The sequence below is a fragment of the Cherax quadricarinatus genome, chromosome 38 (genome assembly GCF_038502225.1).
Source record: "Cherax quadricarinatus isolate ZL_2023a chromosome 38, ASM3850222v1, whole genome shotgun sequence".
NCBI classification, from domain to species: Eukaryota; Metazoa; Arthropoda; class Malacostraca; order Decapoda; family Parastacidae; genus Cherax; species Cherax quadricarinatus.
In genome coordinates this window covers 24282252-24302109 of record NC_091329.1, presented here as the reverse complement: position 1 = coordinate 24302109, position 19858 = coordinate 24282252, and the positions used below count along the sequence as shown (strand labels likewise).

At 45.3% G+C, this 19858-nt stretch overlaps 1 protein-coding gene across 1 annotated transcript in view; it reads right to left on the bottom strand.

Moving 5' to 3' along the window:
• LOC128692823 (rifampicin phosphotransferase) overlaps positions 1-19858 on the bottom strand; it is a 240021-nt gene that overhangs the window by 41057 nt on the left and 179106 nt on the right. The window contains exons 24-25 of the mRNA XM_070092185.1: positions 12444-12544; positions 1014-1121 (exon numbers count right to left, since the gene is read on the bottom strand). Of these exons, the coding sequence (XP_069948286.1) occupies positions 1014-1121; positions 12444-12544 (209 nt within the window). The remainder of the gene's footprint in view (positions 1-1013; positions 1122-12443; positions 12545-19858) is intronic.

Sequence of the window (19858 nt, the reverse complement as noted above, 5' to 3'; positions counted from 1 at the left end):
AGGAGGGGGTGAAATAAAGCAAGGAGGGGGTGTAATAAAGCAAGGAGGGGGTTTAATAAAGCAAGGAGGGGTGTAATAAAGCAGGAAGAGGGTGTAATAAAGCAAGAAGAGGTGTAATAAAGCAATGAGGGGGTGTAATAAAGCAAGGAGGGGTGTAATAAAGTAAGGAGGGGGTGCAATAAAGCAAGGAGGGGGTGTAATAAAGCAAGGAGGGGGTGTAATAAAGCAAGGAGGGGGTGTAATAAAGCAAGGAGGGGGTGCAATAAAGCAAGGAGGGGGTGTAATAAAGCAAGTATGGGGTGTAATAAAGCAAGGAGGGGGTGTAATAAAGCAAGGAGGGGGTGTAATAAAGCAAGGAGGGGTGTAATAAAGCAAGGAGGGGGTGTAATAAAGCAAGGAGGGGTGTAATAAAGCAAGGAGGGGTGTAATAAAGCAAGGAGGGGTGTAATAAAGCAAGGAGGGGGTGTAATAAAGCAAGGAGGGGTGTAATAAAGCAAGGAGGGGTGTAATAAAGCAAGGAGGGATGTAAGAAAGCAAGGAGGGGGTGTAATAAAGCAAGGAGGGGTGTAATAAAGCAAGGAGGGGGTGTAATAAAGCAAGGAGGGGGTGTAATAAAGCAAGGAGGGGGTGTAATAAAGCAAGGAGGGGGGTGTAATAAAGCAAGGAGGGGGTGTAATAAAGCAAGGAGGGGGTGTAATAAAGCAAGGAGGGGTGTAATAAAGCAAGGAGGGGGTGTAATAAAGCAAGGAGGGGGTGTAATAAAGCAAGGAGGGGTGTAATAAAGCAAGGAGGGGTGTAATAAAGCAAGGAGGGGTGTAATAAAGCAAGGAGGGGTGTAATAAAGCAAGGAGGGGTGTAATAAAGCAAGAAGGGGTGTAATAAAGCAAGGAGGGGTGTAATAAAGCAAGGAGGGGGTGTAATAAAGCAAGGAGGGGGTGTAATAAAGCAAGGAGGGGTGTAATAAAGCAAGGAGGGGGTGTAATAAAGCAAGGAGGGGTGTAATAAAGCCTCACCTGTACGCTCGTCGGAAACCATCAAGAACCTTGACAACGTGTGACTTTGTGGCCTCACGATGTACGACAGCTTCCCGGCATAATGGCAGCATCCACTGCAGCGCACGTCTGGCAGCGCCACCAGAATAACACATACTGAACATCACTTTTGTTATTATTAATGTTACAGTTATTATTATTATTATTACTATTATTATTATTATTATTATTATAACAGAATATAAGATACATGGACAGGAGTTCACTGTGATGTATCAAGAGTGTGAGTGAGCAGTGACTCACCTAGTGTTGTGACTCACCTAGTGTTGTGACTCACCTAGTGTTGACTCACCTAGTGTTGTGACTCACCTAGTGTTGTGACTCACCTAGTGTTGTGACTCACCTAGTGTTGTGACTCACCTAGTGTTGACTCACCTAGTGTTGTGACTCACCTAGTGTTGTGACTCACCTAGTGTTGTGACTCACCTAGTGTTGACTCACCTAGTGTTGTGACTCACCTAGTGTTGTGACTCACCTAGTGTTGTGACTCACCTAGTGTTGTGACTCATTTAGTGTTGTGACTCACCTAGTGTTGTGACTCACCTAGTGTTGACTCACCTAGTCTTGTGACTCACCTAGTGTTGTGACTCACCTAGTGTGACTCACCTAGTGTTGTGACTCACCTAGTGTTGTGACTCACCTAGTGTTGACTCACCTAGTGTTGTGACTCACCTAGTGTTATGACTCACCTAGTGTTGTGACTCACCTAGTGTTGACTCACCTAGTGTTGTGACTCACCTAGTGTTGTGACTCACCTAGTGTTGACTCACCTAGTGTTGTGACTAACTAGTGTTGTGACTCACCTAGTGTTGTGACTCACCTAGTGTTGTGACTCACCTAGTGTTGTGACTCACCTAGTGTTGACTCACCTAGTGTTGACTCACCTAGTGTTGTGACTAACCTAGTGTTGTGACTCACCTAGTGTTGTGACTCACCTAGTGTTGTGACTCACCTAGTGTTGACTCACCTAGTGTTGTGACTCACGTAGTGTTGTGACTCACCTAGTGTTGACTCACCTAGTGTTGTGACTCACCTAGTGTTGACTCACCTAGTGTTGACTCACCTAGTGTAACTCACCTAGTGTTATGACTCACCTAGTGTTGTGACTCACCTAGTGTTGACTCACCTAGTGTTGTGACTCACCTAGTGTTGTGACTCACCTAGTGTTGACTCACCTAGTGTTGACTCACCTAGTGTTATGACTCACCTAGTGTTGTGACTCACCTAGTGTTGTGACTCACCTAGCGTTGTGACTCACCAAGTGTTGTGACTCACCTAGTGTTGACTCACCTAATGTTGAAGCACCTAGTGTTGACTCACCTAGTCTTGTGACTCACCTAGTGTTGTGACTCACCTAGTGTGACTCACCTAGTGTTGTGACTCACCTAGTGTTGTGACTCACCTAGTGTTGACTCACCTAGTGTTGTGACTCACCTAGTGTTATGACTCACCTAGTGTTGTGACTCACCTAGTGTTGACTCACCTAGTGTTGTGACTCACCTAGTGTTGTGACTCACCTAGTGTTGACTCACCTAGTGTTGTGACTAACTAGTGTTGTGACTCACCTAGTGTTGTGACTCACCTAGTGTTGTGACTCACCTAGTGTTGTGACTCACCTAGTGTTGACTCACCTAGTGTTGACTCACCTAGTGTTGTGACTAACCTAGTGTTGTGACTCACCTAGTGTTGTGACTCACCTAGTGTTGTGACTCACCTAGTGTTGACTCACCTAGTGTTGTGACTCACGTAGTGTTGTGACTCACCTAGTGTTGACTCACCTAGTGTTGTGACTCACCTAGTGTTGACTCACCTAGTGTTGACTCACCTAGTGTAACTCACCTAGTGTTATGACTCACCTAGTGTTGTGACTCACCTAGTGTTGACTCACCTAGTGTTGTGACTCACCTAGTGTTGTGACTCACCTAGTGTTGACTCACCTAGTGTTGACTCACCTAGTGTTGTGACTCACCTAGTGTTATGACTCACCTAGTGTTGTGACTCACCTAGTGTTGTGACTCACCTAGCGTTGTGACTCACCAAGTGTTGTGACTCACCTAGTGTTGACTCACCTAGTGTTGACTCACCTAGTGTTGACTCACCTAGTGTTGACTCACCTAGTGTTGTGACTCACCTAGTGTTGACTCACCTAGTGTTGTGAATCATCTAGTGTTGTGACTCATCTAGTGTTGTTACTCATCTAGTGTTGTTACTCATCTAGTGTTGTGGCTCAACTAGTGTTGACTCATCTAGTGTTGTTACTCATCTAGTGTTGTGGCTCAACTAGTGTTGACTCATCTAGTGTTGTTACTCATCTAGTGTTGTGACTCATCTAGTGTTGTGACTCACCTGTGTTGTGACTCACCTAGTGTTGTGACTCACCTAGTGTTGTGACTCACCTAGTGTTGTGACTCGTCTAGTGTTGTGCCTCGTCTAGTGTTGTGACTCACCTAGTGTTGTGACTCACCTAATGTTGTGACTCACCTAGTGTTGTGACTCACCTAGTGTTGTGACTCGTCTAGTGTTGTGACTCGTCTAGTGTTGTGACTCGTCTAGAGTTGTGACTCGACTAGTGTTGTGACTCGTCTAGTGTTGTGACTCACCTTGTGTTGTGACTCGTCTAGTGTTGTGCCTCGTCTTGTGTTGTGCCTCGTGTAGTGTTGTGCCTCGTCTAGTGTGACTCACCTAGTGATGTGACTCACCTAGTGTTGTGACTCGCCTAGTGTTGTGACTCGTCTGGTGTTGTGACTCGTCTTGTGTTGTGCCTCGTCTAGTGTTGTGCCTCTAGTGTTGTGACTCACCTAGTGTTGTGACTCGTCTGGTGTTGTGACTCGTCTAGTGTTGTGACTCATCTAGTGTTGTGACTCATCTAGTGTTGTGACTCACCTAGTGTTGTGACTCATCTAGTGTTGTGCCTCGTCTACTGTTGTGCCTCGTCTAGTGTTGTGACTCATGTAGTGTTGTGACTCATCTAGTGTTCTGACTCACATAGTGTTGTGACTCATCTAGTGTTGTGACTCATCTAGTGTTGTGCCTCGTCAAGTGTTGTGCCTCGTCTAGTGTTGTGACTCATCTTGTGTTGTGACTCATCTAGTGTTGTGCCTCGTCTAGTGTTGTGCCTCGTCTAGTGTTGTGCCTCGTCTAGCGTTGTGACTCATCTAGTGTTGTGACTCATCTAGTGTTGTGCATCGTCTAGTGTTGTGACTCATCTAGTGTTGTGACTCATCTAGTGTTGTGACTCATCTAGTGTTGTGACTCGTCTAGTGTTGTGACTCGTCTAGTGTTGTGCCTCGTCTAGTGTTGTGCCTCGTCTAGTGTTGTGCCTCGTCTAGTGTTGTGACTCGTCTAGTGTTGTGACTCGTCTAGTGTTGTGACTCGTCTAGTGTTGTGCCTCGTCTAGTGTTGTGACTCGTCTAGTATTGTGCCTCGTCTAGTGTTGTGCCTCGTCTAGTGTTGTGCCTCGTCTAGTGTTGTGACTCACCTAGTGTTGTGACTCACCTAGTGTTGTGACTCACCTAGTGTTGTGACTCACCTAGTGTTGTGACTCGTCTAGTGTTGTGCCTCGTCTAGTGTTGTGACTCGTCTAGTGTTGTGACTCGTCTAGAGTTGTGACTCGATTAGTGTTGTGACTCGTCTAGTGTTGTGCCTCGTCTTGTGTTGTGACTCGTCTAGTGTTGTGCCTCGTCTTGTGTTGTGACTCGTCTAGTGTTGTGCCTCGTCTAGTGTGACTCACCTAGTGATGTGACTCAACTAGTGTTGTGACTCACCTAGTGTTGTGACTCGTCTGGTGTTGTGATTCGTCTTGTGTTGTGCCTCATCTAGTGTTGTGCCTCGTCTAGTGTTGTGACTCACCTAGTGTTGTGACTCGTCTGGTGTTGTGACTCGTCTACTGTTATGACTCGTTTAGTGTTATGACTCGTTTAGTGTTGTGACTCGTCTAGTGTTGTGACTCGTCTAGTGTTATGACTCGTCTACTGTTATGACTCACCTAGTGTTGTGACTCGTTTAGTGTTGTGACTCATCTAGTGTTGTGACTCGTCTACTGTTATGACTCGTCTAGTGTTGTGACTCGTCTAGTGTTGTGACTCGTCTAGTGTTGTGACTCGTCTAGTGTTGTGACTCGTCTAGTGTTGTGACTCGTCTAGTGTTGTGACTCGTCTAGTGTTGTGACTCGTCTAGTGTTGTGACTCGCCTAGTGTTGTGACTCATCTAGTGTTGTGACTCGTCTACTGTTATGACTCGTCTAGTGTTGTGACTCGTCTAGTGTTGTGACTCGTCTAGTGTTGTGACTCGCCTAGTGTTGTGACTCGTCTACTGTTATGAATCGTCTAGTGTTGTGACTCGTCTAGTGTTGTGACTCGTCTAGTGTTGTGACTCGTCTAGTGTTGTGACTCGTCTAGTGTTGTGACTCGTCTAGTGTTGTGACTCGTCTAGTGTTGTGTCTCACCTAGTGTTGTGACTCGTCTAGTGTTGTGACTCGTCTAGTGTTGTGACTCGTCTAGTGTTGTGACTCGTCTAGTGTTGTGACTCGTCTAGTGTTGTGACTCGTCTAGTGTTGTGACTCGTCTAGTGTTGTGACTCATCTAGTGTTGTGACTCGTCTACTGTTATGACTCGTCTAGTGTTGTGACTCGTCTAGTGTTGTGACTCGTCTAGTGTTGTGACTCGTCTACTGTTATGACTCGTCTAGTGTTGTGACTCGTCTAGTGTTGTGACTCGTCTAGTGTTGTGACTCGTCTAGTGTTGTGACTCGTCTAGTGTTGTGACTCGTCTAGTGTTGTGACTCGTCTACTGTTATGACTCGTCTAATGTTGTGACTCGTCTACTGTTATGACTCGTCTAATGTTGTGACTCGTCTAGTGTTGTGACTCGTCTTGTGTTGTGACTCGTCTACTGTTATGACTCGTCTAGTGTTGTGACTCGTCTAGTGTTGTGACTCGTCTAGTGTTGTGACTCGTCTAGTGTTGTGACTCGTCTAGTGTTGTGACTCGTCTAGTGTTGTGACTCGTCTAGTGTTGTGACTCATCTAGTGTTGTGACTCGTCTACTGTTATGACTCGTCTAATGTTGTGACTCGTCTAGTGTTGTGACTCGTCTTGTGTTGTGACTCGTCTAGTGTTGTGACTCGTCTAGTGTTGTGACTCGTCTAGTGTTGTGACTCGTCTAGTGTTGTGACTCGTCTAGTGTTGTGACTCGTCTAGTGTTGTGACTCGTCTAGTGTTGTGACTCGTCTAGTGTTGTGACTCGTCTTGTGTTGTGACTCGTCTAGTGTTGTGACTCGTCTAGTGTTGTGACTCGTCTAGTGTTGTGACTCGTCTTGTGTTGTGACTCGTCTAGTGTTGTGACTCGTCTAGTGTTGTGACTCGTCTAGTGTTGTGACTCGTCTAGTGTTGTGACTCGTCTAGTGTTGTGACTCGTCTAGTGTTGTGACTCGTCTAGTGTTGTGACTCGTCTTGTGTTGTGACTCGTCTAGTGTTGTGACTCGTCTAGTGTTGTGACTCGTCTAGTGTTGTGACTCGTCTAGTGTTGTGACTCGTCTAGTGTTGTGACTCGTCTAGTGTTGTGACTCGTCTAGTGTTATGACTCGTCTACTCGTCTAGTGTTGTGACTCGTCTAGTGTTGTGACTCGTCTAGTGTTGTGACTCGTCTAGTGTTGTGACTCGTCTAGTGTTGTGACTCGTCTAGTGTTGTGACTCGTCTAGTGTTGTGACTCGTCTAGTGTTGTGACTCGTCTAGTGATGTGACTCGTGTTCGTCTAGTGTTGTGACTCGTCTAGTGTTGTGACTCGTCTAGTGTTGTGACTCGTCTAGTGTTGTGACTCGTCTAGTGTTGTGACTCGTCTAGTGTTGTGACTCGTCTAGTGTTGTGACTCGTCTAGTGTTGTGACTCGTCTAGTGTTGTGACTCGTCTAGTGTTGTGACTCGTCTAGTGTTGTGACTCGTCTAGTGTTGTGACTCGTCTAGTGTTGTGACTCGTCTAGTGTTGTGACTCATTTATTTATTTATTTGAACATGATATATTGCAGTACAAGGAAATACAGTGGTTAAGTGCAACATGCCAGAGCTCCTTGTATGCAGAGCATTATGGGCAGGCTTAAAATTAACTTAAGGTTGACTAAGCAATGATATATTCAATAGTAAACATTTATTTATTTATTTATTTATTTAAAAATTTGTGCACACATACAGAGGTACAAAAAATACAGAAAAGAGCAGTATGCCAAAGCCACTTATACTATGCATAGCATTACGGGCTGGCTTAAAATTAACTTAAGATGAACTAAGCAATGATGACATCGGTGATAAAACTTTAATGTAAACAGATTACTATAAAGCACAAGTGAGTATTACAAAGACAGGTCATATGGTTGTATGCATTGTTGTACATTCAGTAGAATGGAGTATTCTGTTAGGTAGTGTATTTAAAAAATAATAAAGTTAGATTGGGTTTTAGGTTTAACATTTATGTGATATAATTGTGAGAAACATTTAAGATATACAATTTATAAGGTTCAGTTATTCAGTATTTATTTGGTTTTGGGTGAGTAAGTGATCTTTGAGAAGAGACTTGAATTTATAAACAGGTAGTGTTTCTTTTATATTTACAGGTAATGAGTTCCAGATTTTAGGGCCTTTTATGTGCATTGAGTTTTTGCATAGTGTGAGATGGACACGAGGAACATCAAAGAGTGATCTGTGCCTTGTGTTATGGTCATGTGTTCTGTTGAGGTTGGCAAGGAGATGTTTGAGGGGAGGGTTAATATCAGAGTTAAGTGTTCTATGTATGTAATAGGTGCAGTAATAAGTATGAATGTTTTGTATGGTGAATAGGTTTAGTGTATTGAATATTGGTGGAGTGTGCTGCCTATAGTGAGAATTTGTTATCATTCTAACTGCAGCCTTTTGTTGGGTAATTAGTGGTCTGAGATGGTTACTTGTTGTTGAGCCCCATGCACAAATTCCATAGGTGAGATAGGGGTAAATAAGAGAGTGATATAGGGCCAGGAGGGCTGACTGTGGAGCATAGTACCGTATCTTCGATAGTATGCCTACAGTCTTGGAAATTTTCTTAGAAATTTGTTGTATATGTGTATGAAATTTGAGTCTATTATCAAGGTGGATTCCTAAGAATTTTCCCTCTGTTAGCTTTGTGATAGGTGATCCGTTTATCATTATGTTAAGAGGGACATCTGTAGCTCTGTTACCAAACTGAATGAAGTAGGTTTTGTCAATGTTTAGTGTAAGTTTGTTAGTCCTCATCCAGGTAGATATTTTCTGTAATTCTGTATTTACAGTATTGGCTAGCGTGACTGGGCTCGGGTGGGAGAAGACGTATGTAGTGTCATCTGCAAATAGTGTGGGTTTGAGTAATTGCGAAGCATTTGGTAGGTCATTTATGTATAGGAGAAAGAGAAGAGGGCCAAGGACACTTGTTGTAAACAGTTAACAATTAAGCATAAATGAGTATTTCACTGACAGGTCATAAGTTCATTTACTGTGTTGCTGTGCATTCCGTAGAATGGAGTATTCTGTTAGGTAATGTAATTAAAAATAACAAAGTTTGATTGGGTCACAGGTTTAACATTTATGAGATACAATTATTCAGTATTTATTCGGTTGTGGGTGAGTAAGTGAATTTTAAGAAGAGACTTGAATTTATAAACAGACTGTGTTTCTTTTATATTCACAGGTAGTGAATTCCAGATTTTTAGGCCTTTTATGTGCATTGAGTTTTTGCATATCGTGAGATGGACACAAGGAATATCAAAGAGTGATCTGTGCCATGTGTTATGGTCATGTGTTCTGTTGAGGTTAGTAAGGAGACGTTTGAGGGGAGGGTTTATATCCGAGTTAAGTGTTCTATATATGTAGTAGGTATAATAATAAGTATGGATGTTTTGTATGGTGAGTAGGTTTAAAGTTTTGAATATTGGTGGAGTGTGCTGCCTGTAGTGGGAATTTGTTATCATTCTGACTGCAGCCTTTTGTTGGGTAATTAATGGTTTGATATGGTTTATTGTTGTTGAGCCCCATGCACAAATTCCATAGGAGATAGGGGTAAGTAAGTGAGTGATATGTGGCCAGGAGGGCTGACTGTGGAACATAGTACCGTATCTTCGATAATATGCCTACGGTCTTGGAAATTTTCTTGGAAATTTGTTGTATATGTGTTTGAAATTTGAGTCTATTGTCAAGATGGATTCCTAAGAATTTTCCCTCTGTGAGCTTTGTGATAGGTGATCCATTTATCATTATGTTAAGAGGGACATCTGTAGCTCTGTTACCAAACTGAATGAAGTAGGTTTTGTCAATGTTTAGAGTAAGTTTGTTAGTCCTCATCCAAGCAGATATTTTCTGTAATTCGGTATTCACAGTATTGGCTAGCGTGACTGGGATCGGGTGAGACAAGACGTATGTAGTGTCATCTGCAAATAGTGTGGGTTTGAGTAGTTGCGATGCATTTGGTAGGTCATTTATGTAAATAAAGAGAAGAGGGCCAAGGACACCTCCCTGTGGGACACCAACTGTAACTGGCTGTGTGGAAGAGTTTGCTCCATTTGTGTACACATATTGGCTTCTGCTGCTGAGTTATGACTTTAGGTAGTTGAGGGAGTGCCCTCTTATACCATAGTGTGATAATTTTATGTGGAGCAAGTCGTCATCAACTGTATCAAAAGCTTTACGTAAATCAATGAAGATTCCCAGTGGGACTTTTTTTTTCTCTATTGCAATGTATATTTGTTCTAGCATGTATATAATAGCATCATTTGTATTTTTATTAGGCCTGAACCCAAACTGACAGGGGTTGAGTATGTTGTGGGAGATGAGATAGGAATAGATTCGTTTATGAATTAATTTTTCGAAGATTTTTAGAGAGAGGGTGTAAGTTGGATATTGGCCTATAGTTATTCAAGTCTGTTTGGTCTCCTCCTTTATGGATCGGGGTGACCCTCGCTATTTTGAGAACTGTGGGGAAGGTAGAGGATTCGATGGATTTGTTAAAGAGTGTTGCAATGATTGGTGACAGCACTTGTGACACTTTATTGTATATAAAGGGAGGGAAGGTATTTAAATATCCTGTGATGTTTTTTAGTGTGTTGATAATAAGGGAGACTTCTGTTGGGTTAGTCGGAGCTAGGAACAGTGTGTTCGGGTAGTTGCCAGTGAGGTAGTCATTGGTTGGGGTATCTGAGCTTGGGATTTTATTGGCAAGGTTTTTTCCTATGGTGGAGAAGAAATCATTGAGTCTGCTGTTTGAGTTGGTGGGAGTTGGGGCTCATCTGGCTTTGTTAGTTCAATTGCGCCATTTCGTGATATCTTTAATGTTCCTAGAATTTCTGATAGGGTTTTCCAGGTCTTTTTTATATCATCTTTTAGGTTGGATAATCTGTTCTCATAATATAATTTTTTAGCCCTTCTTATCAGGCTGGTTAGGATTGACGAGTAACGTTTTGTTTGGTCTCTGGTTATGTGACCCATTCTGTACTGTTTTTCGTATAGGTGCTTTGTATTTATGGATTTGAGGATGCTGGGTGTTAGCCAGGGACTGTTCAGTCTCTTAGCTGTCATCTGTTTAGTTTTTTAGGGCAGTGCTTGTTATAGAGGTATTGGGTCTTTTTTAGAAAATTATTTATACATTCTTCAATATCTGTATAGATTTCTAGCTCAGTGTGCCAGTCAATGTTTGTCACTGCTGCTGTGAAGTTATTAATGGCTGTTTCATTGTGAAGTCTGAAAGTGACCTTAGTAGTGTCTTGGGGTAATTTGCCAAGGTTTGTGATGAGGAAGGTAGGGTAGTGGTCTGTGATATTATCTGTGATTATGCCTGATTTTAAAGGGGATTTGGTGTTGGTCCAGATGTGGTCTAGTAGGGAAACACTAGTCTCTGTAATTCTTGTAGGTTTTGTTACTGTTGGTAGCAACAAGCAGTTACTCACAGTGTTTGTGAATTCAGTAACGTGTGGGTCCTGGTCTTGCAGGAGATTTATATTGAAGTCACCTGAGAGAAGCAAGTGATCTTTGTTCATGCGTGCATCAGTTATCATACTTCCTGTGGTACTCTGTTGATGTTTATCACTGTGAGAGGTTTTTGTAGGTATTTGGATTTGAATTTAGCTATTATATATTCCTCATCTAGTGCTGTAACTCATCTATTGTGACTCAGCTAGTGTTGTGACTCATCTACTTTTGCAACTCATCTATTGTGACTCAGTGTTGTGACTCACATAGAGTTGTGACTCGCCTAGTGTTGTGACTCGTCTATTGTGACTCAAATAGTGCTGGAGGAGGGGTGACTCACTTAGTGTTGGAGGAGGGGTGACTCACCTAGTGTTTTTCGAGGACTCACCTAGTGTTTTAGGAGGGGTGACTCACCTGATGTTTTTGGAGGAGTGACTCACCTAATGTTTTTAGGGGGGTGACTCACCTAGTGTTTTTGGAAGGGTGACTCACCTAGTGTTTTTGGAGGGCTGACTAGCCTAGTGTTTTTGGAGGGGTGACTCACATAGTGTTTTGGAGTGGTGAGTCACCTAGTGTTTATGGAGGCCTGACTCACCTAGTGTTTTTTTTAGGGATGACTCATCTAGTGCTTTTGGAGGGTGACTCACCTAGTGTTTTTGGAGGGTGACTCACCTAGTGTTTTTGGAGGGTGACTCGCCTAGTGTTTTTGGAGGGTGACTCACCTAGTGTTTTTGGAGGGGTGACTCACCTAGTGTTTTGGAGGATGACTCACCTAGTGTTTTTGGAGGGCTGACTCACCCAGTGTTTTTGGAGGGGTGACTCATCTAGTGTTTTTGGAGGAGTGACTCACCTAGTGTTTTTGGAGGGGTGACTCACTTATTATTTTTTAGGGGTGACTCACATAGTGTTTTTGGAGGTTGACTCACCTAGTGTTTTTGGAGGGTGTCTCACCTAGTGTTTTGGAGGGTTGATTCACCTAGTGTTTTTGGAGGGTGACTCACCTAGTGTTTCTGGAGGGTGACACTCCTAGTGTTTTGGGAGGGCTGACTCAACTAGTATTTTTGGAGGGTGACTCACCTAGTGTTTTTGGAGGGTGACTCACCTAGTATTTTTGGAGGGTGACTCACCTAGTGTTTTTGGAGGGTGCCTCACCTAGTGTTTTTGGAGGGGTGACTCACCTAGTGTTTTTGGAGGGTGACTCACCTAGTGTTTTTGGAGGGGTGACTCACCTAGTGTTTTTGGAAGGGTGACTCACCTAGTGTTTTTGGAGGGGTGACTCACCTAATGTTTTTGGAGGAGTGACTCACCTAGTGTTTTTGGAGGGGTGACTCACCTAGTGTTTTTGGAGGGGTGACTCACCTAGTGTTTTTGGAGGGGTGACTCACCTAGTGTTTTTGGAGGGGTGGCTCACCTAGTGCTTTTGGAGGGGTGACTCACCTAGTGTTTTTGGAGGGGTGAGTCTGGAGACGTTGGAGAGTATCTTCAACATTTACTACCGTCTTAGTGGTCTTGTAGCTGGTGGGATGACTCACCATCACCTGTACCACACAAACCTTTATCAATCTCTCTCTCTCTCTCTCTCTCTCTCTCTCTCTCTCTCTCTATCTGAATCATTGTTTCTTTCTCTAACTTTATCTCCTTCTCTATCTCTATATCTGTGTCTATCTTTATCTACAATCTCTGTCTACCTTTATCTAAGAAGGGTGTAAGGTGTCATATTGGCTGGGAAAACAACCACAACCACACTGGGAAAACACAACAACAACCACACTGGGAAAACACAACCACAACCACACTGGGAAAACACAACCACAACCACTGTGGGAAAACACAACCACAACCACTGTGGAAAAACACAACCACAACCACTCTGGGAAAACACAACCACAACCACTCTGGGAAAACACAACCACACTGGGAAAACACAACCACAACCACACTGGGAAAACACAACCACAACCACTGTGGGACCACAACCACACTGGGAAAACACAACCACAACCACTCTGGGAAAACACAACCACAACCACTCTGGGAAAACACAACCACACTGGGAAAACACAACCACAACCACACTGGGAAAACACAACCACAACCACTCTGGGAAAACACAACCACAACCACTGTGGGAAAACACAACCACAACCACTCTGGGAAAACACAACCACAACCCCTCTGGGAAAACAACCATACTGGGAAAACACAACCACAACCACTCTGGGAAAACGCAACCACAACCACTGTGGGAAAACACAACCACAACCACTCTGGGAAAACACAACCACAACCCCTCTGGGAAAACACAACCACACTGGGAAAACACAACCACAACCACTCTGGGAAAACGCAACCACAACCACTGTGGGAAAACACAATCACAACCACACTGGGAAAACACAACCACAATCATTCTGGGAAAACACAACCACAATCACTCTGGGAAAACACAACCACAACTACTGTGGGAAAACACAACCACTGTGGGAAAACACAACCACAATCATTGTGGGAAAACACAACCACAACTACTGTGAGAAAACACAACCACAACCACTGTGGGAAAACACAAACACAACCACTCTGGGAAAACACAACCACAATCACTGTGGGAAAACACAACCACAACCACTCTGGGAAAACACAACCACAACCACTCTGGGAAAACACAACCACAACCACTCTGGGAAAACACAACCACAACCACTCTGGGAAAACACAACCACAATCACTGTGGGAAAACACAACCACAACCACTCTGGGAAAACACAACCACAACCACTCTGGGAAAACACAACCACAACCACTCTGGGAAAACACAACCACAACCACTCTGGGAAAACACAACCACAACCACTCTGGGAAAACACAACCACAACCACTCTGGGAAAACACAACCACAACCACTGTGGGAAAATACAACCACAATCACTGTGGAAAAACACAACCACAACCACTGTGGGAAAACACAACCACAACCACTCTGGGAAAACACAACCACAACCACTGTGGGAAAATACAACCACAATCACTGTGGAAAAACACAACCACAACCACTGTGGGAAAACACAACCACAACCACTGTGGGAAAACAATCACAAACACTGTGGGAAAACACAACCACAACCACTGTGCGAAAACACAACCACAACCACTCTGGGAAAACACAACCACTGTGGAAAAACACAACCACCACCACTCTGGGAAAACACAACCACAACCACTGTGGGAAAACACAGCCAAAATCACTGTGGGAAAACACAACCACAATCACTGTGGGAAAACACAATCACAATCACTGTGGGAAAACACAACCACAATCACTGTGGGAAAACACAACCACAACCACTGTGGGAAAACACAACCACAACCACTGTAGGAAAACACAACCACAACTACTGTGAGAAAACACAACCACAACCACTGTGGGAAAACACAACCACAATCACTGTGGGAAAACACAACCACAACCACTGTGGGAAAACACAACCACAACCACTGTGGGAAAACACAACCACAACCACTGTGGGAAAACACAACCACAACCACTCTGGGAAAACACAACCACAACCACTCTGGGAAAACACAACCACAACCACTCTGGGAAAACACAACCACAACCACTGCGGGAAAACACAACCACAACCACTGTGGGAAAACACAACCACAACCACTGTGGGAAAACACAACCACAACCACCGTGGGAAAACACAACCACAACCACTGTGGGAAAACACAACCACAATCACTGTGGGAAAACACAACCACAACCACTGTGGGAAAACACAACCACAATCACTGTGGGAAAACACATCCACAACCACTGTGGGAAAAGACTGTAGACAGCCTGTACTGTCTACACAGACAGCCCATGCTGTCTGCTAGCTTAGTTCATATTTCCCGCCATGCTGGTGCTGCCACCTATAGGCGCTGCCACTTCAGCCTGCCTGCCCTTGCCATGCTCTCACTCACACAGCGGCCTAGCAGGAAGACACAAGGCCTACTCCTAGCTCTCTCTCGTGGGATGGCCCTCCCGGGCCATGGGCACAACACACAAGCCTGTGTACCCACCACGACATTATCAATAAACAAAGAAGCCTCCGAAGACGTATCATTTACTCCCCGCTACCAGAACACCAAACAATCCCATTATAAATGGTGGAAAGCGGTGGTCGCAGCAGTTGTTTGCCCAGAGAGAGGAAGGAAGAGGTATGAAGTCATCTTCACTTCATCATCCCATACAACAAGCATCCGTCTCTCAACAAGTTATCCTGATGTCGTGTCTGCACGTTTGAGCACCCAGACATAGGTACAAGCATGATCCAGCCGAAATTTGCCGAATTTATCCGAGAATTGTAAGTGGCGTCCCAGTGACTCCACGCTACAGCGTCCCACACTGTTTCTCAAGTCACGTGTTCAGCGTCACTTGTATGTTGCTGTTGTTGTTCAGCTCAGCACAGCCGTTTCAGCAAGCCAGAGGTGAGTTTTGTGGCGATTTCTGCGTCCAGTGTGAGATCTCCACGTGTTTGTGGGAGGAGGAGTGGCTGTTCCTTGCCTCGCCCTGCTGTACTCTCACACCTCACCAGCTTACCATACACCACTACCCACTCCCTCTGCTGTGTTTTCTGCTGTTTTTCGTGCGATTCATTGCCAGAGCTGTGTATCTGAGTGCCCAAGGCCACTCGAAGCTACGTGGATCAACATGCCACGTAGATCACGACACCATGTGGATCACGACGCCACGTGGGTGTGGTCGATGTCACGTGGATCTACAAACCACGTGAGTTACCGAGCCAGATGTCCCAGGCATCATGCTGTGGTCTGCTGCCTGCATCACATTGACGTCACCCACAATGCTGCCCGACTTCATGACGTCACGATGTCTGCTGACGTCACCTCACGATGTCTGCCTGACGTCACCTCGAGATGTCTGCTGACGTCACCTCGCGACATCACATGATGTCACCATCGAGTGTTCAGTAATTATTTCAGTATAGTCCAGAAGATTGAGAGAAGATATATGTCGTGTGTTAATTAATTCCTCTCAGTGTTCTCACATTTTAGTATATGTCTTAGTGTCAGTTTTGTGCACAGAAAAGTATCATTTGCTAGTTAAGCCATGTTGTACCGTGGTGTGTAAAGTTTCTGTGTGTCCAGTGAGGTCTGAGCCAGACCTGAGTAGCACCACTGTGTTAAGTCACCCGTGTGACCAGTGTGTTTGACAGCTATCAGACAGCCCCGAGTGACCGAGCCCTCTTGTACAGAAAGCTTTTATGCTCGTCGCTCGTGATGTTCTGCAGAATCGTACCTGCTAGGATTCCCATCGAGATTTGTTTCACTTCACCTCCAGACCTTCAGAATGCAGTTATATGTAGAGAAGAAAGTCTGGGGATGCTTAGACTAACCTCTGCTATAACTCCAACTGTCGAGAGAATGACACACTGTGTCAGCCTCGTGTCACAAGCTTCAGTGAGCAGCCTGCACAAAGATGATGTCACTTTGACTGCTAGCTCGCTCACTGCAGTCTGGTGTATGATGTTACGACTCCCAGATGTTTCGCCCAGTCGTCTCTGCCACGACTCGCTCCACAACTCGCTCCACGCTCGCCGGCAGTGACAGCCCAGCGACAGTACCAGTCAAGAAGTGGAGGTGGCCCGGTGGCCTGGTGGCTAAAGCTCCCGCTTCACACACGCAGGGCCCGGGTTCGATTCCCGGTGGGTGGAAACATTTTGACACGTTTCTTTACACCTGTTGTCCTGTTCACCTAGCAGCAAATAGGTACCTGGGTGTTAGTCGACTGGTGTGGGTCGCATCCTGGGGGACAAGATTAAGGACCCCAATGGAAATAAGTTAGACAGTCCTCGATGATGCACTGACTTTCTTGGGTTATCCTGGGTGGCTAACCCTCCGGGGTTAAAAATCCGAACGAAATCTTATCCTGAGTCGCTTGCCAGAAGTCCTGCCCAGTTGCCGAGTTTTGTCGACGCCTCACTCGAGGGCACCAGCATGTCGTGCCCCAGGTTGAGTGAAAACCTGCAGCGACTCGTAGGATGACTGCTTCACCATTCTAGAGGAGACCGTACCCTGTTACGTCACAGCTCAGCCGCAGCGATGTCTCCTGTGTTGCAGTATCTGTCCAGACGCAGGAAGGCGTGCAGTGATACCCTTCGACGCTCACTGCCTATGACCACGATGTTTAGCACACCCCACATGTTTTTTCTTCCCTCCCTGTAGGAAGTTTTTTTTCCATGTCCATATGTATATATGTTTTTATTTTGTGTTCTGTGCCCTGTTCCTACGAGAGAGAGACCGAGTTTCTTTTACCACCAGTATTGTCGCGTCGGGACAACGCGTGGTAGGTAGCCGAGCATATGTAGACAGCCTGTACTATCTACACAGACAGCCCATGCTGTCTGCTAGCTTAGTTCATATTTCGCGCCATGCTGGTGCTGCCACCTATAGGCGCTGCCACTTCAGCCTGCCTGCCCTTGCCACGCTCTCACTCACACAGCGGCCTAGCAGGAAGACACAAGGCCTACTCCTAGCTCTCTTTCGTGGGATGGCCCTCCCGGGCCACGGGCACAACACACAAGCCTGTGTACCCACCACGACTTAACAATAAAGTAAGAAGCCTCCGAAGACGTATATCATTAACCACCTGGTTGCAGCACCTACCAAACGAACTCGTTATAAGACAACCACAACCACTGTGGGAAAACACAACCACAATCACTGTGGGAAAATACAACCACAACCACTGTGGGAAAACACAACCACAACCACTGTGGGAAAACACAACCACAACCACTGTGGGAAAACACAACCACAACCACTCGGGAAACACAACCACAATCACTGTGGGAAAACACAACCACAACCACTGTGGGAAAACACAACCACAACCACTCTGGGAAAACACAACCACAACCACTGTGGGAAAACACAACCACAACCACTGTGGGAAAACACAACCACAACCACTCTGGGAAAACACAACCACAACCACTCTGGGAAAACACAACCACAACCACTGTGGGAAATCACAACCACAACCACTGTGGGAAAACACAACCACAACCACTGTGGGAAAACACAACCACCACCACTCTGGGAAAACACAACCACAACCACTGTAGGAAAACACAGCCAAAATCACTGCGGGAAAACACAACCATAACCATTGTGGGAAAACACAACCACAATCACTGTGGGAAAACACAACCACAATCACTGTGGGAAAACACAACCACAATCACTGTGGGAAAACACAACCACAACCACTGTGGGAAAACACAACCACAACCACTCTGGGAAAACACAACCACAACCACTCTGGGAAAACACAACCACAACCACTCTGGGAAAACACAACCACAACCACTGTGGGAAAACACAACCACAACCACCGTGGGAAAACACAACCACAATCACTGTGGGAAAACACAACCACAACCACTGTGGGAAAACACAACCACAACCACTGTGGGAAAACACAACCACAACCACCGTGGGAAAACACAACCACAACCACTGTGGGAAAACACAACCACAATCACTGTGGGAAAACACAACCACAACCACTGTGGGAAAACACAACCACAATCACTGTGGGAAAACACATCCACAACCACTGTGGGAAAAGACTGTAGACTGCCTGTACTGTCTACACAGACAGCCCATGCTGTCTGCTAGCTTAGTTCATATTTCGCGCCATGCTGGTGCTGCCACCTATAGGCGCTGCCACTTCAGCCTGCCTGCCCTTGCCACGCTCTCACTCACACAGCGGCCTAGCAGGAAGACACAAGGCCTACTCCTAGCTCTCTCTCGTGGGATGGCCCTCCCGGGCCACGGGCACAACACACAAGCCTGTGTACCCACCACGACTAACAATAAAGTAAGAAGCCTCCGAAGACGTATATCATTAACCACCTGGTTGCAGCACCTACCAAACGAACTCGTTATAAGACAACCACAACCACTGTGGGAAAACACAACCACAATCACTGTGGGAAAATACAACCACAACCACTGTGGGAAAACACAACCACAACCACTGTGGGAAAACACAACCACAATCACTGTGGGAAAATACAACCACAACCACTGTGGGAAAACACAACCACAACCACTGTGGGAAAACACAACCACAATCACTGTGGGAAAATACAACCACAACCACTGTGGGAAAACACAACCACAATCACTGTGGGAAAACACAACCACAACCACTGTGGGAAAACACAACCACAACCACTCTGGGAAAACACAACCACAACCACTGTGGGAAAACACAACCACAACCACTGTGGGAAAACACAACCACAATCGCTGTGGGAAAACACAACCACAACCACTGTGGGAAAACACAACCACAATCACTGTGGGAAAATACAACCACAATCACTGTGGGAAAATACAACCACAACCACTGTGGGAAAACACAACCACAACCACTCTGGGAAAACACAACCACAACCACTGTGGGAAAACACAACCACAACCACTGTGGGAAAACACAACCACAACCACTCTGGGAAAACACAACCACAACCACTGTGGGAAAACACAACCACAACCACTCTGGGAAAACACAACCACAACCACTGTGGGAAAACACAACCACAACCAATGTGGGAAAACACAACCACAACCACTGTGGGAAAACACAACCACAACCACTGTGGGAAAACACAACCACAATCACTGTGGGAAAATACAACCACAACCACTGTGGGAAAACACAACCACAACCACTCAGGGAAAACACAACCACAACCACTGTGGGAAAACACAACCACAACCACTGTGGGAAAACACAACCACAATCGCTGTGGGGAAACACAACCACAACCACT